The sequence below is a fragment of the Oryx dammah genome, unplaced genomic scaffold (assembly GCF_014754425.2).
Source record: "Oryx dammah isolate SB20612 unplaced genomic scaffold, SCBI_Odam_1.1 HiC_scaffold_5, whole genome shotgun sequence".
Lineage (NCBI taxonomy): Eukaryota > Metazoa > Chordata > Mammalia > Artiodactyla > Bovidae > Oryx > Oryx dammah.
In genome coordinates, this window is record NW_024070189.1 from 52,905,018 (window position 1) to 52,926,310 (window position 21,293).

General features: G+C 43.3%; 1 protein-coding gene across 2 annotated transcripts in view; it reads right to left on the reverse strand.

Moving 5' to 3' along the window:
* SH3RF2 (SH3 domain containing ring finger 2) overlaps nucleotides 1–6,704 on the reverse strand; it is a 151,237-nt gene extending 144,533 nt beyond the window's left edge. The window contains exons 1-2 of one of the 2 annotated variants that reach the window (XM_040239800.1): nucleotides 6,456–6,704; nucleotides 5,000–5,489 (exon numbers count right to left, since the gene is read on the reverse strand). In XM_040239800.1, the coding sequence (XP_040095734.1) occupies nucleotides 5,000–5,377 (378 nt within the window). In that variant the 5' untranslated portion in view covers nucleotides 5,378–5,489; nucleotides 6,456–6,704. The remainder of the gene's footprint in view (nucleotides 1–4,999; nucleotides 5,490–6,455) is intronic. The other variant, XM_040239799.1, reaches the window with a different exon arrangement.
* Nucleotides 6,705–21,293: the final 14,589 nt, after the last annotated feature.

Here is a 21,293-nt window from a genome sequence, read left to right on the forward strand (position 1 = left end):
TACCAAGGACCATCTCTGGGGGACACTCAATTAACAAGAGATGGTGCATAATTTAGTGTGGAAGGTCTTGAGTTGCTTTAATAACAAGAACAATATCAGCTAAAATTTATTGAGCACATAATATGAACCAATCACGGTGCTACAAGCTAAGTAACATGAATTAACTCATTTATTCCAAAAACCCTCAGCCAAAGCCTTTGACTGTGTGGATCACAATAAACTGTGGAAAATTCAGAAAGAGATGGGAATACCAGACCACCTGACCTGCCTCTTGAGAAATCTGTATGCAGGTCAGGAAGCAACAGTTAGAACTGGACATGGAACAACAGACTGGTTCCAAATAGGAAAAGGAGGACATCAAGGCTGTATATTGTCACCCTGCTTATTTAACTTATATGCAGAGTACATCATGAGAAATGCTGGGCTGGAAGAAACACAAGCTGGAATCAAGATTGCCGGGAGAAATATCAATCTCAGATATGCAGATGACACCACCCTTATGGCAGAAAGTGAAGAGGAACTAAAAAGCCTCTTGATGAAAGTGAAAGAGGAGAGTGAAAAATTTGGCTTAAAGCTCAACATTCAGAAAATGAAGATCATGGCATCTGGTCCCATCAATTCATGACAAATAGATGGGGAAACAGTGGAAACAGTGTCAGACTTTATTTTGGGGGGCTTCAAAATCACTGCAGATGGTGACTGCAGCCATGAAATTAAAAGATGCTTACTCCTTGGAAGAAAAGTTATGACCAACCTAGATAGCATATTCAAAAGCAGAGACATTATTTTGCCGACAAAGGTCCGTCTAGTCAAGGCTATGGTTTTTCCAGTGGTCATGTTTGGATGTGAGAGTTGGACTGTGAAGAAAGCTGAGCGCCGAAGAATTGATGCGTTTGAACTGTGGTGTTAGAGAAGACTCTTGAGAGTCCCTTGGACTGCAAGGACATCCAACCAGTCCATTCTGAAGGAGATCAGCCCTGGGATTTCTTTGGAAGGAATGATGCTAAAGCTGAAACTCCAGTACTTTGGCCACCTCATGCAAAGAGTTGACTCATTGGAAAAGACTCTGATGCTGGGAGGGATTGGGGGCAGGAGGAGAAGGGGATGACAGAGGATGAGATGGCTGGATGGCATCACTGACTCGATGGATGTGAGTCTGAGTGAACTCCGGGTGTTGGTGATGGACAGGGAAGCCTGGCGTGCTGCGATTCATGGGGTCGCAAAGAGTCGGACACGACTGAGTGACTGAACTGACTGAACAACCCTCAAAGGTAGGTACTGCTATTATTATCTCCAGGTTTCAGAAGGGGAATTGGAGGTTCATCCAAAGTATGCAACTATCGAGAGGCAGAATCAGAATCTGAATTGTGGCTTTTTCAATGCCTAACTTTGCAAGTTTTTAGCTTCACTGCTTTCCTGCCAGTTCTAAATCAGAAATATTATTAAAGGGTAGCGGAGGAAGGAGGAAGAGTGATCAGCAGTTCAGAAGCCCGTAATCTTCTCGAAGACTTGCAAAGTTCCTTTGGCTCGGCCACAATATGGGAAGGAATAAGAACCAGTGACATCAGCACTGACATGGGTCCTCCAGGAGTCTGTTGATCTTACCTATTGGCTTGAAATAATTGCATGCTGTAGAAACCTACAGCCATTTCTCAAGTTTTCTTTTTACACAACTGGCTTGGGAGGGTTTTAGACAGGTAGGCACAATGGACTATTTTTTTTTTTCTCTCTTGGGTTGGCACGATGAAGTGCGGCTCTTGGTTCCACCCTGGCATACTGGCTAGCACAGAAAGTACCAGACCTCTTTGAACCAACAGAAAGATCTCGATGAGCTTGTTTTTTAGATGAGGCAAGGTGAGCAGAACACACTGTGGACTTAAAAAGCTCCCGAACAGGAAATTAAACAAACTCTTTGAGAATATCACCTTAACGCTGAGTCCTCTGGAAGAGGTATTTTGCAAAATGGTACCCCATGACAACAGGTTGTTTATTCCTATTAGTAGAGTACTTTATACTTAGTATTACACTGGCCTGGACTCCTTGTAGACTCAAGTTCAATAATAACACCTATTACACTCTCCTGCAAGGACTATCACTCCTGCTGTGTTTTGTAGAATGTCTCATGCACGACAGGGCACAATAAACAGTCAATAATAATGTTTACTATGATAACAATCTGCCAAATGCCTTTCATCTAAGGATCTCAAAGTGCCTTGACAACACTCATTAGTTAAGCCTCACCATGGCTCTCCACTCTTATAATACATTTTCCCATTTTACAGAATTTTAAATTGAGACCCAGCAAGCTGAAGTGGCTTGCCCACAGTCATATAGTCAGTTTAAATGAATGATAATGATGATGCTTTGCATTTACCCAGCATAGGTTTTCTAAAGTGATATGAGTATGTTGTAAAGATAATGTTTACACTATCCTGGAGGAAGAAGGGTAGCAAATATTATTAAGAGTTGACTGGGTTGGGTAAACTGAGGCCAAGAGGGCAAGTATCTTGATGAGGGTTTGACTGAGGATGTAAGGCCACACCTCCGCCTCTCAGGACAGTGTGTAGACTTTCAGATAATCTGCAATTGTCTGAACCCCAGGGATGCACCATTGCTTTAACACTTCAGGAGAGTCAGCTAGATTTGGGGGGGAGTAAAACAGGATGCAGAATTATAGCTGTATTTACATCCAGGAATAGTTCGTTCACATCCCCACTGAGAGAGTCAAAAGGTATGAGATGAGCCACATGGAGAAAGGTGGGCTCAGGAAAGGGAGGAAATGGGTGAGGGTGTGGAGTGGCCCCCGGCTCTGCCCTCTCATAGAGCATCTTCACTAAACCAGGTGCTGCTGGAAAGCAGGTACCCTCAACGGCTTGGTTTGTTTTAGCCTCATGGCAGGACTCGGTCCAGTGCAGCTCAGAGGATGGGCACAACCCCGTCACCTGCCCCTTGGTTTGAAGTGATGGGTCCTCGTGAAAGACTTCCAGGGACATGCAGGTTCTTACTGGCTGTCTCTTCTCCTATAAGAGAATAAGAGCTCCAGTTCCTAGAGCTCCCCATACCAGGAGGGACCTGGGAATTTGCTGTGGTTCAAAAAGTAGGTAGCTGTGGATCCATCTGTTGCTACCTTTTCTTAGCAACATAGCCACATCAAAAAGAAGAAAGCATGAACAAAAATATGCGAAGATGATAGGGGACTTGCCTCCTCCCAGTCTCCCAGCACTCTCTGAGTGATGGATGATACTCCGCCCTGTGGGGAGGCAAGTCAGACTTTGTAGGGTGAGGGAGGAGAGAGGTTGCTGGGTCTCAGGAATTCAAAGGGAGATCTGCTGACCCGAGGTTCAGCCTGATGCTCTGTAAACACAGCCTGCCTGAGAAAGCTGGAGCCCCTACCCCTCCTCTTCCAAGCCTGTGGATTCTGATTGATGACTAGACCTAGGGCTAATAAGGAGCCTTAAAGGAGGGCACCAAGCCCTTTTGTGGAATGTGTTCTCACACAATGGCAATAAAAAGTCTGCTGTGAAGAAATCTCACTGAAGCCCGGTTTCTTCCTGCTCTTCTTTTGGAAAGTTTCCACACCACCCTGCTGCATGGGTGGCTTAAGGGTGCAGGGAGCCCAAGGAGTAACAGGCTGTTGAGAAGAATATTTTGGAAACTTGTCCTGAATGCACTCCCGAGCCTATTGTCCTTCGTTGGGAAGGAGTCTGGGGAAGACCCTCCCACCCTCTGCTACTCTTCACAGCAGGGAGTCATGGTTAAAGTCGTGGTTAGCTGCCAAGGTTAGAGCTTGCTTTATGTGGCAGTTCACAGAATTTCTGAGTATGCCAACCACCCACCCATGGTGTGCCACGCCCACTGGGACACACTGACTCTGGGGATGACAGCCAATAATCCTCCTGGAGCCACAGGACCATGATCTTCTCTTGAGTTATCCCCTTCCCCAGCTTCCCAGAATGAGGCTCACAGGCAGGTCAAATAAAATCCCGAGGATGTGCCCACAAGGCTGGACAGGACGATTCACGTTGTCCAAACACAAAATGCATTACTGGGTGATCTCCTGTGGCTCGCTTGAGGCACTTCATTTTTCATGGCAGGCTCTGATGTGCATTTTCTGTATGGTTTATTCATTTTGTAAAGTAAGACACATCTTTGGGGCTCCTGTACATGTCGGTTGTACTTCACAGCCCAGCCTTTCCTGTCAATCACTCCGCCCACATATATGCTTCCTTCCTGATCGAACTTTGTGAGTCCAGTGTCTTGATAACTTTGAGTGATTGTGAACGAGCATTGTCATCATGGCACTTTATGACTGGGAGTGGAAAGATGGATTTGGGTAAAATACAAACAAAACCTGACATTTAGTAACTTCTCTGAGATTGCAAAAGTGACAAGCAGTTGGATTTGTTTTTCTTTTTCTTATCCTCTGTGCATTTCCCATGCCCTGGTCTGGCCTCAGAACAGCAGAAATAAAAGACCAAGAATATAATCAAAGGACTTCCCAGGTGGTCCAGTGGTTAAGAATCCGCTTGCCAATTCAGGGAACAGGGGTTGGATCCCTGGTCCTGGAAGATCCCACATGCCAGTAGTAACTAGGCTGTGTACCACAACTACTGACGCAGGCTCTAAGCCCGTGCTTCCAAACAAGAGCAGCCACTGCAATCAGAAGCCTGCACACCACAAGAAAGACCCAGTGCAGTAAAAAATAAACACATAAATAAATAAACAGTTAAGAAGGCTTTCCATGTTCTGCCACCTTCTGGACCAGAAGCAGGGAGGACCTGAGTAGCTTTAAGAATTTTAAGAGTTCCTGATTGGACTGGATAGGCTCAGGGTTCCACTGAGTCTCAATACGACAATCACCACCCACAGAAACTTATCCTCAGGGAATCCTCGGCAGTGGCTCTTTGAAACAGAGCTAAAAGAAGAGAAGCCCCAGCTGCTGGCGTGCACAAACCCAACCTCCAAGGAAACACGAAGGAACAGATGAGATCTTTCTTACCCCATCCATGTGGATTCTGACGTTAGGCACCAGCCGGAAAGGACTGCACTGCGGACCTCTGGGGTGAGTCCTGCTCCTCCTGCTGTCCTGCGGGGTCAGCACGCCGGGCCGGCGGAAGGACCCCCCTCTCCCCGAGCCCTGTCCGGCCCGCACGCCGTCCAGGAGGCGCACGAGCAGCAGGTTGGCTGGCAGCGCCTCGATGCTGCAGAACACCAGGGTCCTGCACTCGGGGCACCTCAGCTCCTTGTGGGCCTTGAAAATCCTCTGGAGACATGGCTTGCAGAAGGTGTGCTGGCAAGGGAGAACTTTGGCGGTGACATCGAGCTTTTCAAGGCACACGGGGCACTCCAGAAGATCAAGTAACGTCACGTCATCCATTTTATTTTAAAACTCCAGTCCTGACCTGGAGGGGCAGAGTCCACATGGTCAGGTCAGCTGAGCCAGTGGGGCAGAGACAGGGCTTCTTGAGAGCGTCAGGATGCCCGCTTGTCTGAAGGAGAAAGGAAGAGGGAAAAAATTGTGACTGCCTTCAGAAGTATATCCCACCTACAGGAGGCAGAGCCTCATAAGGCGGTTCGCAGGGACTTTGTTTCCGCACCCAAGTTTCAGATGACTCATTCTGATTCAGTGCTAGCAGGTAGAGACCTCGACTCCTGCCTGCTGGATGGTGCGAGGGAGCAGCCAATACAGCTTCTGACTGCTTGCCGGACTAACTTACTCACTGTCTCTCCGAGAGCAAGGCGGGAGAAGGGAGACAGAACTGACCGGGGGCTCCAAGGATGAAGCTTTCCAGCAGTCCGTCTGGATCTCAAATGAAAGGACCCTCAGGATGTAATTTCCCTGCAGCTATTTTCTCTCTTTCTCTTCTTTAAGTGTATCTGTTATCTGCATTACCCCGATCACAAGCTGTTTACATGAGTGTATGGGAATCTCCTGTAGTTGTAGAATTCTGTCCTTCACAGTACATCTTCCCCCTTTATTTTGTTCTAGCAATGTACAATTTCTACAAGAACCTAATTTGCAAAAATTGTTTTGCCTCAACTCCAGGCTGTGGTGCTTGAAAGTTTTTTCTTTCTTTTCGTTCCTCTTTTTTTCGCCTTCTTACATTGATTATCTTAGCCTCAGAGGCACTATCCCTCCCATATATAAAGTTGCACAGCCTGTTTTTTACTTTGACAACTGTTCCGTTTCAACTGAAGCAGATAGGAATTTGGGATTGTGGTCACAGCCTGCAAGAACCAAGATGGAGCAGCCAATACAGGTGTGTGTGTGTGTGTGTGTGTGTGTGTGTCTGTGTGTGTCTGTGTGTCTGTGTGTGTGTGTGTGTGTGTGTGTGTGTATTGTGTGTGTCCCTCCAGACAGACAGGACAAGCCAGGCTGGGAGAAGGCGCCCGGCCTCCTGAGACAGCTCCAAAGATGTCAGCACGCGGAGGTGTGCGGGGTGGGGGCCACTAACCTTGAGCTTGCCACCAGGGACTGAGTTCAGCTCAGCACTGTCCTCATGCTCTGCCAGGCTCCCTCCACCGGCTTCCGTTCCCCCTGGAGCTGCCGCTGCCGCCGCTTTGAAAACTTTAACTCAGTCTTAACTCATTTCAGGGATCGCCTTACCCAGCCCAGTTAACGCTTTCACCGCCGCTCTGCCCTTTGCACTCTCACACTCTGCTACTGATGGATCCTTCCTTTGTGGGAGTCGATTTCAGGGAAAAGATTACAAGGGGGTAAAATACAAGTCAATTTCCTCTAAGGTTAAGTATTTACAAAGTTTATATTTCCCCTTCCTCATTTTCTGTCCTTTCCCGGAAATTGAAACACACTCAAGTTATGACCATGCCAAGGTGATTGTGTTTATTTCAAACCTTTATGAGGATTTCCTGAAAAGTTCAAACGTATTAAGGTAGCTGTGAACACAAAGATAAACCGGTCACATAAAAAGTACTGCTCTATAAAATCAGCCGGTCCTTGAACTATGAGATTTGAGACGGACTTGAGCAATCTATTTGCTCAGTCTTATGAAATTAAAAAAAGAAAAAACAACAGTGTTGTGGTAGTCCAGACACATCCTTGAAAAATCAAAGGACAGGAGGGCTTTTAAAAAAAAAGAAAAGTGGAAATTACCTTGTGGTCTAGTGGTTGGAATTCTGAACTTTCTCTGCCAAGGGCTGGGTTTGGCCCCTGGTTGGGAAGCTAAAATCCCACAAGTCACCAAGCTATGTAGCATGGTCCAAATAATAATAATAAATTTAAAAAGGTAAAAAGAAAAAGTAATATTCCAGCTTCCCTTCCCCTACCCACTGGAGCCTTTTATAGCCCCAAATAATGCTTATACTTCTATTTCTTGATTTATCAATAGTATATTTCATTTAACACTTTAACACTACACTACAAAGTTATCCAATAAAGTAAATAGTAATAATCATCATTAATACCTAACAACAGAGTAGTGTAGCCCTTATCTGTGCCAAGTACTGTTGTAAATATTTTATCTTCATGAACTCATATAATCCTTCTATCAGCCCAATGATACACTGGCCTCTTACCCTCATTTTATGAAGAAGGGAACAGAGACCTGAGACATTAAATAAGTCATCCCAAGAGACACGGTGAGATCATCTCAAGAGGCAGGTGATCTGTGGCCTTCACTACCATGTCCTGTGGTGATACAGCTTTAAGAGGAGGAGAGATGGTTGAGGTGAGCTGGACCTCATCTAAGATAGCAGAAAGTCAAGAGATAATGACCAAAGTGACTGATCAAATTCTTTGGCAGATGAGGCAGATGAGAGATTCTTGAAGTTGGGAGATTCCTTGAAGTTGCCCAGTAAGCTAGGGGCAGCGCTGGGACTAGAGAGTGTGTCTTCTCTCTCAGACATAAGATTGACAATTCCTTATCAGGCAGAAAGCAAACAGATTGTGGTGATTTGTTTGTTTTAGAAAGTTCTTCCGTGTCAGTTCTGAAAAAGCAAGCATGCTTGACGTTCGAAACAGGGGAGAGCTTAGGGATGGAGCAGATGAAGTCATATGTCCCCCAGGTGCAGAGCCCTAGTTTGGATCTGTGTCAGTTTCAGAGATCACTTTCAATTCTTTTTTTTTTTTTCCCCTCTCCCTTTTATGGAGGGTGTTTTGAGCTTCGACACCACCACACCTTACTCTATTACCTGTCTCCTTCAATTAATTTCCACTTTAGGTTTTGTGCTTATCAGGAAGCCCCTTGCCATTTGAGACCCTTTGCTGTCGCCGCTTGGTAAAGCTGATCTGCCTCCTCTGTGAGCGGCCCCTGTCCTTTCACCCTGCAGAGAGGGCCACTCCTGTGGGAACCCTACCTGCTCCCCTCTCCTGTTCTTGGACAGCCTCTCTCTCTTACATACCCACATCAGCACCTTCACACACTGGCACACACATGCTTGCACAAGGACCTGTAATGTAACATTGATGTACCAGAGCAGTGCTAGGCCTTTGAACAGACTACCTCCTTTTCCTGCCAACCACCCTTCAAGGCAGATACTATAACTTTCCCAGAGTCACAGAGGCTGTGATCTAGGTTGGCCTAATCCCAGGGCCTAGGTTACTTATCATTATTGTTTCCCGTGTTATTAAGTTATGTATTTGCCCTAAGTACACCATGTATGTTTACTTAAGTGTTATGTGAAGATTCATACACACTATTATGGATGCCTCCTGTAACCTACCCCATCTTCAGATTCTCCCATCCCTGAGAACATTCCATTCCAGGAAGTCAGAATAGATCCAGTGCTACTATATTTAACAATTAAAATTTCTTCAGAATAAAATGGTGATGGTAGAATTTCCAACACTAACGTGGGGCAGAGAAAGTTTACGCTGAATAGGAGTGGTGTTCTAGCACCTTTCAGGTCACACCCTGTAGGTGGTCCCTACCATCGCCCACCTACGAGGTTAGTCTTAGTGGAAATTTGAGCAGAAATTTTCTTTTGAAGCTTGTGAAGCAGGGGAAGAGTTTTCAATGGGGATTTCATCCTGGCTTACCCAAATGCAAACCTGGCGTCAGATCAACTGAACAACCAGTCCTCCAAAACAAACAAAAAGGTGAACTCTGCAAGGCTTCCCAGACTCCAGGCTCAGGCCACCAACCACCCTCACCCCATCAGCACTCCTGTTTATATTCGTATGATTATGTACTGATTACAGACTGTGCTCTTTTTAAATACCTGCTGTGTGATATTTACGAGCTTCTGCTGCTTGTATGTACAAGCATACCTTGATTTATGTTTTTTTTAAAAAAAATTATGATCGTAAATATTCCCCTGTGCAATATCCCTCAGTAGATTCCCATTGACCTTAGGATACAATCGAATCTTCTTCTGACCTGTCAGGCCAGACGTGATATGGTTCCTGCTCAGTCATCGACTTACACCCGTGTCTCCCCCTTCCCTCATCTACTTAGTCCCACTGGATTCTTCTTTTCACTCGGGATAGTTTAAGTTTTTCTGCCATAGGGTATTTGTTCATATTTCTTCTTTCTGCCTGCAGCTTGCTTTCTAGTTGCTCTCTTCTAGCTACACTCCCACACTTTGTTTTCTTCACCTCCTCCTCTGCAAGTTTTAGCTTAAATGCTGCTTCCTCCAGGAAGCCTTCCTTAATTCTCATTACTAGAAACTTTATCATCCTATGCTTCATGACAGTTATCACAATTGTAATTCAGTAATTTTTGTAATAATTTATTGAATCCTTGATTCCCCCCAGTAGACTGCAAGTTCCAAGAGAGCAAAGCACTTATAATAGACAAACTACTCTATCCCTTGTACTTAACATAGTCATTGGCATGTGGTTAATGCTTAATAAATGCTTTTTGGGTGAATTTATGAATGAATGGCATAATGTTTTTAAAAACTGTGTCTGAGCAGGGACTTCCCTGGTGGTCCAGTGGTTAAGACTCTATGCTTCTAATGCAGCTGGTGTAGGTTTGATCCTTGGTCCAGAACTAAGATCCTGCATGCCTTGTGGTATGGCCAGAAAAAAAAAATGTATCTGGGCTGTTGATAATAGTTTTATGTTGGAGACCTCTTGAATGTCACTTTGTTCTCTGCCTCACATCTTATACTAAGAAGTTTTGCCAGATTCAAGTGGTTGCTACCTAGCACTGTCAGGACCCTGCCATGTACCTCCTGCTTCCTGCTCCAGAGCTTCTCTGATGTTGCAATATGGGATACCATAGGAACTTGTTCTCTAGTCACAAGTGCATGATCCAAAAGTGTGGACCACCTTTCACTAATGGTGAGTCTATGGTAAAGGCTTCTTCCTCTCATCCTTTGGAGTGAGAAGTCTTGAGATTTCATAAGACTCTTCAGAAGGTTCAGTGGCTCCCCAGGTGGCGATAGTTGTAAAGAAACCGCCTGTAGATGCAGGAGACATAACAGGTGAGGGTTCGCTCCCTGGGTCGTGAAGATCCCCTGGAGGAGGGCACAACAACCATTCCAGTATTCTTGCCTGGAGAACTCCATGGAGAGAGGAGCCTGGTGGGCTACAGTTCATGGAGCCCCGTGAACTGCAAAGAGTCAGACATGTCTGAAGTGACTAAGACGCACGTTCAGAAGGTTCTGTGGCATGAGTACCACTTACTCATTGGGTGGCTACCGCAATAATGCATCCTCGTATCATCTCTCCTTCATTCCCTGTATCACTCTTTCATCCCTAACCTTTGCTCCCAAATAAATTACCTTCAAACAAGCAAGTGTTTGTCTTAGGCTAAGATAGTGTCTTTCAAATTTAAAATTAAATCATGAAACAGGTGTACAGACAGTTTTGTCAATCAAATTGGTTTACTCATTGGAGTTATCATTTTAGAGATGTGCTCTTTTCATTTGATCTGTTCTTAACCCTTTGGAGGTCTTAGGAGCTTTTCCATAAGGGGAGCCTGGTGGGCTGCCATCTATGGGGTCGCACAGAGTCGGACATGACTGAAGCAACTTAGCAGCAGCAGCAATCATTTGTAAACAAATCCATAAGTCCATTAAAGGAGTTCAGTTGCTGGAAATCTGAGGTATTATGTCAAGGGCTCATGAAGACTCTGTTGACTATCCCTGGACTCTTGTTGGCAGACCCCATGCTTTGTAATTCCTAGCTCTTTGTCCTCAGTACCTAGTATAAATTTGAATATAGGTTTTAAATATTTGAATGAAGCTCTATTATCTGTTTCCATGATGCTGAATTTGCCTTTTGTGATTTGGTTTTCTAATGGTATTGGGAAACCTTTGGAACTATTCAAGGATCGGAGAAAAGTAGACATCTTTCGAAGACTGGAAATGTGTAGGAAAGCAGAATGGCAGTGGTTGAATGGCTATTAGATGTTTTGTCGTTTTTTGAACTGAAATTTCCTTTCTAATCAGAAAGATGTCTGCAGGTCAGGAATATACTTTAGGGAATTCCTATGCAATCACCAGACCCACAGTGACACAAAGTCCTGCAAGGATAAGAGTTATGCCAGATTTTCTTGAGATGACTGTGCATGCATGTGTGCTCAGTTGTGGCTGACTCCTTGCGACCCATGAACTGTAGCCTGCCAGGCTCTTCTGTCCATGGAATTTCCCAGTTAAGAATACCAGAGTGGGTTACCATGCCCTCCCCCAGGGGATCTTCCTGACCCAGGGAGCTAAGGGAGCTAACCCTAGTCTCCTGCATCTCTCTCATTACAGGCAGATGCTTTACTGCTGAGCCTCTCGGAAAGCCTAGAGATGACTAATGGTCTTTAAATTTCAGGAAAATGGTAGGAACCAGCAGTCACCTAGTCTGAATCCTTGCCCTGCCAGTACCTAGATGGATTACTTGGGCTGATTATTCCATTCTTCTATCCCTTGGATTCCTCATGTTTCCAATGAAGTAACTAATGAAACCTATCTCATTGAGTTGTTCTGAGGAGTCTGTGAAATGATGTATTGAATAAGTGCTTAATAGCTATAGAATTGTCTTCACCTTTTTCACTTGTGTAGGCAGATCCTATAAGAGAACCAGGAGTCAGGCTGTTCTGCCTCTCTCCCAAGCTCAACTCTTAAAGAGAATACAAGTGACTGGTCAATTTCTTATTGACCAAAATGCTCTCACAGGACTTCCTAGTGATCCAATGGTTAAGACTCTGTGCTTTCACTGCACGGGGTGCAGTTTGGATTGCTGGTTGGGGAACTAGTTGGGGAACTAGATCCCTGTTTGGTTGCTTTTAGCCATAATCACATTTTTTTTTTTTTACATCAAACCACTTTTTTGTTGAAATACATTTATTTTAAAAGGGAACTTCAAAAATACTATGTAAATGGAAAACCAGTTTCATCTGCTGCAATTTGAAGGCAAAAGTGCATTTCATTAAACTAATAAAATGCTATTGAATTCCAGTTGACTGATATTGCCTGCCTTACCTCTGAGCTTGAAGCCCGAACAGTTTGTTAGAGGGAGAATTACCAAGTATGAGAGAGGCATTGAAGAGCAGCCCTAAACTGAGGCTTTCTCCTTGATGTGCTCAAAGGCCTGAAAGAGAAATGAATGCTTTTCTCGCTGTGTGACTCACTGTTACTTATTTTGTGTTGGGGTCCCCCCGCTTTTTGAAACCACCCTAGTAAAGGAACTGGAGTGATGCAAAGAACCAAAAGAAGGACAGAATCCTACCTGTTTTCTGTGCCATAAATGTTGATTCAACCACCTCTGCATTGGGTGAGAGAGTTTTACTTGCATTTCTTCCCTTTAATTTTTAATAAAAGACAATAGTCTACTACGCATCATTGTGTTCTTTCTTCTACAGAGGGTTGGAAAGGAGTTCTAAAGGCAGCTGTGTGAGAGTTTTAAAGGCATCTGTAGATGTAGGAAAGGGAGAATCCATCTTGCCATTCTATTAATATTTAAAAAAATAATTCAGCTGTTTAAATCTGAGTAAAGTCTGTAGCCTAGTTATTGTATTGGGTTGGCCAAAAAGTTCATTCAGGTTTTTCCATACCATCTTACAGAAAAACCCAAATGAACTTTTTGACCTACCTAATATTATGCCAGTGTTCTACTTTTTATACCGTATTGTTTTTATATACGATATTATCACTCAGGGAAGACTGGCGAAGGGTCCAAGGGATTTCCCCATACTACTTCCATGTTTGCAGCTTTTAGTGAGTCTATAATTATTTCAAAAAAAAAAAAAAAGAAAGAAAAAAAATAAACCAGTAAAAAATTAGACACGGTTTTACAAATATGTCCCTATTTGACTCTGAAATACCACTTCTAGAAATTTATACTAATGGAACAGATATATACCCAAATATGTTCCTCATATAATTATTTGTGGTATTCTAAAACATCCTTAATGTCCAACAATAGGGTAATGGATAAATGGATAAATAAATAGTGGAGTAGATGGGTAGAAGATAGACACATACTAAAACTATTGAAAATTATAGTGGAGATGTATATTTAATGACATAAATGACATACACAATTAAGTGATGATAGAAACTCACAAGCCATATGAGCCCAGGTTATGTAAGAATGTTAAATAGAAATATAATATTGAGACTGAAGAACATATGCCCAAATGTCAGTGACAGTTACTTCTGCCCACTGGACTTATCAATTGATTTTAATTTTTTAATTTTGCTCAGGTGCGTTTGTGGTTTTTCTACAATGAACATATATTACTGGTCTAATAAAGTTTTCAAAGATAATAAAAATAGCTTAAATCACTATAGATTTATGAAAACATTTACAATAGTTAAATCCTATAACACTAATAGTCTATGAATTACAATGGATAAGATAGCCATTGAAAAGAAAAATAAATACCAAAGATCCGAAATTGCTGTATGTAGACACATTAATCCGTAACAGATACTGTGCCTTACAAAAGAAAAGGGCTGTGATCAGTTATTTCACTCAAAACCAGTCTTTCTCCTCTTCCTTTACAGTTTCCTTTCTGATGAAATCAGTAAGTGTTTTGATTCAAAACCATAAGCAGGATGAAACCTTAATACTTAGTAAACTCAGGGCAAGTCTGTACAAGAGTTGACTCTGCCTGGGCTATTGGGTAACCACAATCTTGTCCTTTTGATCAGAGGTGGGAAAGTTGCAAAACTTAGTAATTCCCTGAATGCTCTGATTAGTCCTACATGCCTTTCTTCATAAGTAGGTCTTCTAGGATAATAGGAAAATACATGATAAACAGATACCTTCCTCTTTTTCTAAAAGAAAGGATTAGAATTATTTTGCTATAACTACTGTAAATATTTGTCAAGTCAATTAGACATTTTTGGGGCCCTGTGATTTGCTGATTATTTATTAATTATCCAATATATAAAATGTTACTCACTCAGCCCTATAAATTATTTCTCTTCCAAATAATCCCTGTTCCATGGTGCAGGAACCATGTCTGTGTCATTCATTTGTGCCTGGGACAAATAAATATTTGCTGAGTGGTGAGGATGAGTCATTTGTTCTTGGAATTCTTACTGCATTCCTAAGAAGAAAGCCTGACACTTGGAATCTGCAGACATGCTTTGAAACTCGCCTCTGTCACTAATAGCGCTGTGTCCTCGGGTGTTCAAAAGTTCTAAGCTTCACCAGTCCACAAAAGTGCTATCAGTAATACGTAATTGTCAGGAATGACATTAGGAATAAACTTCCTAATATGTGTGGGTAGCCCTTAGAATAGTCTAGTGCACAGTAGTTGCTTGAAAGATATTAGTTGACAGTAGCCAAACTCCTTATTTTGCCCTAGCTGTAACTGACTCCTTTCTGCCATTGTTTCTAACTTACTATAGTGGTTAACAGCATAAGTTCTGAAGTCAGAAGGTCTATGCTATCTTTTCTATTTTTAATTTTTATTGGAGTATAGTTGCTGTACAATGTTGTGTCAGTTTCTGCTGTATAGCAATGTCAATCAGCTATACACATACATATATATATATATAGATCCCCTCTTTTTTTGGCTTTCCTTCCCATTTAGGTCATCACAGAGCACTGAGAAGAGTTCCCTGTGCTATACAGCAGGTTCTCATTAGTCATTTATTTTACACACAGTAGCATGTATATGTCAATCCCAACCTCCCAGTTCATCTCACCTCCTCGTCCCCTCTTGGTATCCATGCATTTGCTCTCTACATCTGTGTCCCTATTTCTGCTTTGCAAACAAGTTTATCTGTACCATTTTTTCTAAATTCCGGATATAAGTGATATTACACAATATTTGTTTTTCTTTCTGACATGCCATCTTATTAAATAAGAGGATGACTTAGAGAAAGTTGATTAAACATCATATAATTGGTTTTCTCATCTGTAAAACAGGGATGATAATAATAGTGCTCACTCCATAGGATCGCTGTAAGCATACCCTGAGAAGGTGCTTATAAAATGCTTCAAAGAGTGGTGATACAGAGTTAGTGCTAAGTAAAGGTTAGCCATTATCCTCTTACCAGACCTCTTATTATTTATCATGTTGTATCTAAAGTACAGCTTAACACTGAGCCCAACTTCTGGCCTCTTTTCTGAAGGAGTTATTCATTCCGATTTGGTCATTACATGATTTTCAACTCACAGAGTAGCTGCCCCGTGGCTTATGTGGTCTTGGGCATTGTAGCATCTTGTACACTTTAAGAGGGAGTGGAGGTGGCCATTGTGTTAGAATAAATACTAACAATAAACATTATTTTGTGACAGATTCTATGTAAAGAACTGTAACCCTGTTCTTACCCCAATCTTAATAGATGAGGAGACAGGCTTAGAGAGGTGTTTGTTTTGCCCCAGCTAGTGCTTGGGGGAAGTCAGGACTTACGTCCAGGCAATCTCTACTGTTAACCTTCAAGTCATCCCACTTGCTGCATTTATCATATAAAGAGAGACTATTTTAGTCAAATCCTTGTTGTAATTTTGATCCTAGATTTTAATCTTTAGTTCCCCTCAGTAAAGCTCAAAACTTGGAAACATACATAACCTTCACACAGTAATATCAGGGTAATATACAAGGAACAGAAATGGAAATAAGCCTGAAACATAAAGAGAGAAAGTATAGGGAGTATTTTTTTTTAATAGATAAAACAACAAGAAGTATCAAAGAACTAAATAAAAACTAATCAATATATTTGTATAAAAATTTCTTTGATTTTACTGTTTAAATAGCCAGGACATGGAAGCAGCCTAAATGTCCATTGACAGATGAATGGATAAAGAAGATGTGGTACAATGGAATATTACTCAGCCATGAAAAGGAAATAATTGGGTCACTTCTAATGATGTGGATGAACCTAGAGTCTGTCATGCAGAGTGAAGTAAGAAAGAGAAAAACAAGTATGGTATATTAACACATACATGTGGAATCTAGAAAATAATACAGATGAGCCTATTTGCAGGGCAGGAATAGAGATGCGGATGGAGAAAACAGACATGTGGACATGGTGGGGGAGGGCAGGGTGCAACAACCTGGGACTTTAGGATTGACATATAGACACTACCATGCGTAAAACAGATAGCTAATGGGAAGCTGCTGTATAGCACAGGGAGCTCAGCTCAGTGCTCTGTGATGACTTAGAGGGATGGGATGGGGGTGGATGGGTGGAAGAAAGGCTCAAGAAGAAGAGGATATGACCTATATGCAGCTCAGGAAGCACCGGTTAGAACTGGACATGGGACAACAGACTGGTCCCAAATAGGAAAAGGAGTACATCAAGGCTGTATATTGTCACCCTGCTTATTTAACTTCTATGCTGAGCACATCATGAGAAACGCTGGGCTGGAAGAAGCACAAGCTAGAATCAAGATTACCGGGAGAAATATCAATCACCTCAGATATGCAGATGACACCACCCTTATGGCAGAAAGTGAAGAGGAGCTAAGAAGCCTCTTGATGAAAGTGAAAGAGGAGAGTGAAAAAGTTGGCCTAAAGCTCAACATTCAGAAAACTAAGATCATGGCATCCGGTCCCATCACTTCATGGGAAATAGATGGGGAAACAGTGGAAACAGTGTCAGACTTTATTTTTCTGGGCTCCAGAATCACTGCAGATGGTAACTGCAGCCATGAAATTAAAAGATGCTCACTCCTTGGAAGGAAAGTTATGACCAACCTAGATAGCATATTCAAAAGCAGAGACATTACTTTGTCCACAAAGGTCCGTCTAGTCAAGGCTATGGTTTTTCCAGTAGTCATGTATGGATGTGAGAGTTGGACTGTGAAGAAAGCTGAGCACTGAAGAATTGATGCTTTTGAACTGTGGTATTGGAAAAGACTCTTGAGAGTCCCTTGGACTGCAAGGAGATCCAACCAGTCCATCCTAAAGGAGATCAGTCGTGGGTGTTCTTTGGAAGGAGTGATGCTAAAGCTGAAACTCCAGTACTTTGGCCACCTCATGTGAAGAGTTGACTCATTGGAAAAGACTCTGATGCTGAGAGGGTTTGGGGGCAGGAGGAGAAGGGGACGACAGAGGATGAGATGGCTGGATGGCATCACTGACTCGATGGACGTGAGTCTGAGTGAACTCCGGGAGTTGGTGATGGACATGGAGGCCTGGCGTGCTGTGATTCCTGGGGTCACAAAGAGTCGGACACAACTGAGCCACTGAACTGAACTGAACTGATAGCTGATTCACTTTGTGGTACAGCAGAAATTAGCATAACATTGTAAAGCAGCTGTACACCAATGAAAAATGGAAAAAATTCCTTTGGCTTATAACAACAAATGGAGAATTCCATAAATATAACCAGAATTATTATATCATTTTGTTTTCATGCCCAGTTTATGAGGTGACTGTGAAATAATTTTTAGTTAGAACTCTAAAATATATTTGTCCTGCTGCATCTGCATTTTCCATTTGCAGTATTATCTTTGTGGTGATCATCTGTGGGTAGATCAGGAGTATAAGAGCGTGGTTATTCAAGAAGAGGGCTCGCATGTTGGACAGTTCATCTCTTTTTTAAAAATTTACTTATTGACGTAGAGTTGATTTACCAAGTGTTAAATTAATTTCTGCTGTATAGCAAGGTGATTCAGTTATACACATATTTACATTCTTTTTCATATTCTTTTTTCTTCATAATTTATCACAAGATATTGAATATAGTTCCCTGTGCTATACACTAGGACCTTGCTGCTTACCCCTTCTGTGTATAATAGTTTGCATCTGCTGATCTCAAACTCCCAATCCATCCCTCGCGTCTTCTCCCTCCCTGCTTGGCAACTACAAGTCTGTTCTCTATGTTTGTGAGTTGGGCAATTCATCTCTGATCCCTCTCTCCAGTCTCAACCACTCCTTGCCTCTTGCTTGGGGACAAAATATGGCTTGTATTCTAACCCAACTTCAGTATTTTGGCCTTATGTATTGACATTTTAAATATGCATTATTCTCTTACTAATTTCACATCTTGAAGTTTATTCAACAAAAATGCCCAGGACTTCCCTGGTGGTCCAGGTTAAGCGTATGCCTGCCAATGCAGGGGTCATGGATTCAATCCCTGGTCCCAGAAGATTCCACCTGCAAGGGGCAACTGAGCCTGTGTACCACAACTACTAGAGCCAGCACGGCACAGAGCCTGTGCCCGACAACAGGAGCAACCACCGAAATGAGAAGCCCCTGCGCCACAATTAGAGAGTAGCTCCCATTCGCCACAACTAGAGAAAGCCCGCATGCAGAAATGAAGACCCGGCACAGCTGAAAAGAGTACATTTTCTATTATCTTGTAAATAAATATAATTTTAAAAAATGAAAAATGCCCAAATATACAAAGATACAGACAAGGGTTTTTACTGTTACTTTTTGTTTGAAGATAAATGGGGCTAACCTAAATAACTGTCAGGAAGGGACCATAATGTGGTCATTCAGAGGAATGTATAGGTAGAGTTGTGTGTATTGATTTGGATATACTAAAAAAGAGAAAATTATAGGCAGCGCCTCTTAATACTCGTATTATAGAAGGGTTTCATAAGGATCGACATTAATGATTGCAAACTCAAATGCATATGAGGGCCAGACTGGTTTTATAAATGGGTCAGGTAGGGACTGTAACAACCTTGAGAGCACACCCAATGTGGAAGTAACTGGTACTACTCAGTTTCAGATCGTCATTACTGGTGGGGTGCTGGATCTTTGGATTTTCCAAGAGAAGCTGTAAGTGACGCTATTTTTCATGCTGCTCTGTGACACTCTATTTCCCTCTCAGCCACCTTCAAATCTCCACAAAAATATCTCAGATACAAGAACCTTTTGATGTTTAATTCATGGCAACTAATTGAAGTATTTTAAAAAATACTGCACGAGGTCATCTGTGAACTGGATTTGCCTTGCAGGCTTATGGCACATCAATCCCTAAAATCCTCTTGCATGCGTGCATGCTTAGTCGCTCAGTCGTGTCTGGCTCTCTGTGGTGCTGTGACTATAGCCTGCCAGGCCCTTCTGTCCATGGAATTCTCCAGGCAAGAATACTGGAGTGGGTTGCTATCTGTTCTCTAGGGGATCTTCCTGACCCAGGGATCAAACCTGGGTCTTCTGTATTGCAGGTAGATTCTTTACCAGCTGAGCCACCAGGGAAGCCCCACCAGTGGCTATCTCTGAAGAATTATAATATGGGCCAATATCCGAGCACAGTTTTCCATGTTCTACACATTGCTCTGTGTTTAAGGGTTTTTAGGACTGTTCCAGAACCAGTTTATTGGTCAAGGTGAGTGGGTAAGGGGCCTATACTCTTGAGGAGCAAGGGCTAGGGCCTCTGCAGTGACCTGGAAATCCACGTCCTTGGACAGGTCTTAGAGATAAGACTCAGACTGCTTCAAGGTAGAGGAGAGTAAGTGGTTTTTGGAAATGTGCAGGTCCAAAGGTATGCCCCAGTGAGGAGATGCCCCCTGAATGGATCAGATCTGGCAAGATGAGGAGGCTCGTGGGAACAACCTTGACCACCAGGAGCTTCTTGATGGACAGCTGGTCCCCTGCAAGAGAACTATGGGGTGTAGATGGTAAGTGTCTGCTTCCTTCCTTGAAGATGTTCAGATCTGCCACATAGCTTCCCCTACCCCACCTGCAAGGCAACTCAGCACAGCCTCATGGAGCCTAGGGTTTGACAGTATTATTGGTTGTCCGGATAGTGCTCCATCCCCTGCTTCTGACCCCACCAGCCATGGGCCCCTCAGGCAGAAGGCAGTCTGCTGGAAGACTTGGTATGAAGCCATGGTCTGGCGTAGAGAGCTGGTGCACACAGGGTGCTGGGTAGCTCTTGAGCTTGCAGCTGCACACACCCTCCCCCTTCCCATCAGATGGGCTGTAGAGCAGTGAAGCTTTCTTGTTTCTTTACTGCTTTTATGATAAATACAAACATGCCTACTTCGCTGGCTTTATGCTAGAAAGGTCTGAACCAGAATGAGTTTCCAGACCATTTCAGACTGGAGCCAGTTCCCGGATTTTGGTCCAGCTTTGGTTGTATTACTGACAGTAAGAATCTTGAGTCTGGTGGATACCCCCTGGGCTTATCTACATAATGATGATGGACTTGTCTGGATACTGCTTTGGACTAGGGTTTCTACAGCCTCAAGGTACTTCTGGTCATGTTGGACTGTATGAGTCCTCAGTGGTGGAAGCAGCATTTTAAGAATGTTGGGATAGAATGATTGTCCCTGTCATTTCCATGGTGTGCCCAGAGCTTGTGAGACAAAGGATATCTAAGGGATCATCTGTCATTCATTCACTCTTTCATTCAACAAAGATGTTCTGGGAATTCCCTGGTGGTCCAGTGGTTAAAATTTGGGGCTTCCATTTTAGCAGGTGTTAGGATTGATCCTTGGTCTGGGAACTAAGATCCTGCATGCTGCATGGTGAGGTCAAACAAAAAAAAGAAAGAATAGCTCAGGCTCTGCTGCCACCAACATAGATGCATCTTCTGAGTGCTTCCCATGTGTCTGGCCCTGTGTTGTACCCCTGTGAGAGTGAGGTATTTGCACGTAGCTCCCAGCTTAGGAGGTGACATCAAATCAAACAGATTGAAGAGTCCTGTGGTGAGGGTCCGCACACGGTGCCTCGGGAGACCCCAGTGGAAGTTGGGGAAGACTTCCCTCAAGAGGTGGCACCTGGGCTAAGTTGGGAGAGATGAGCAGGAGGAGTTAGCCTGGTAAAGGAATGGAGAGGGGCTGTTGAGAGACCCACAGGTGTAAAGGCATGAAGGCAGGAGAGGACCTGGGATCTTCTGGGATCAGCCTATACTCCATAGAGCCTGAGTACTGGGTTTGTGGCAGGAGATGTCAGGCTTTCGGGCCAGCGTGGGCAGCTACCTGATCGCAGACACTTGGCAGAGCAGCCTGGAATCCTGGACCCCAACCTGAAAGC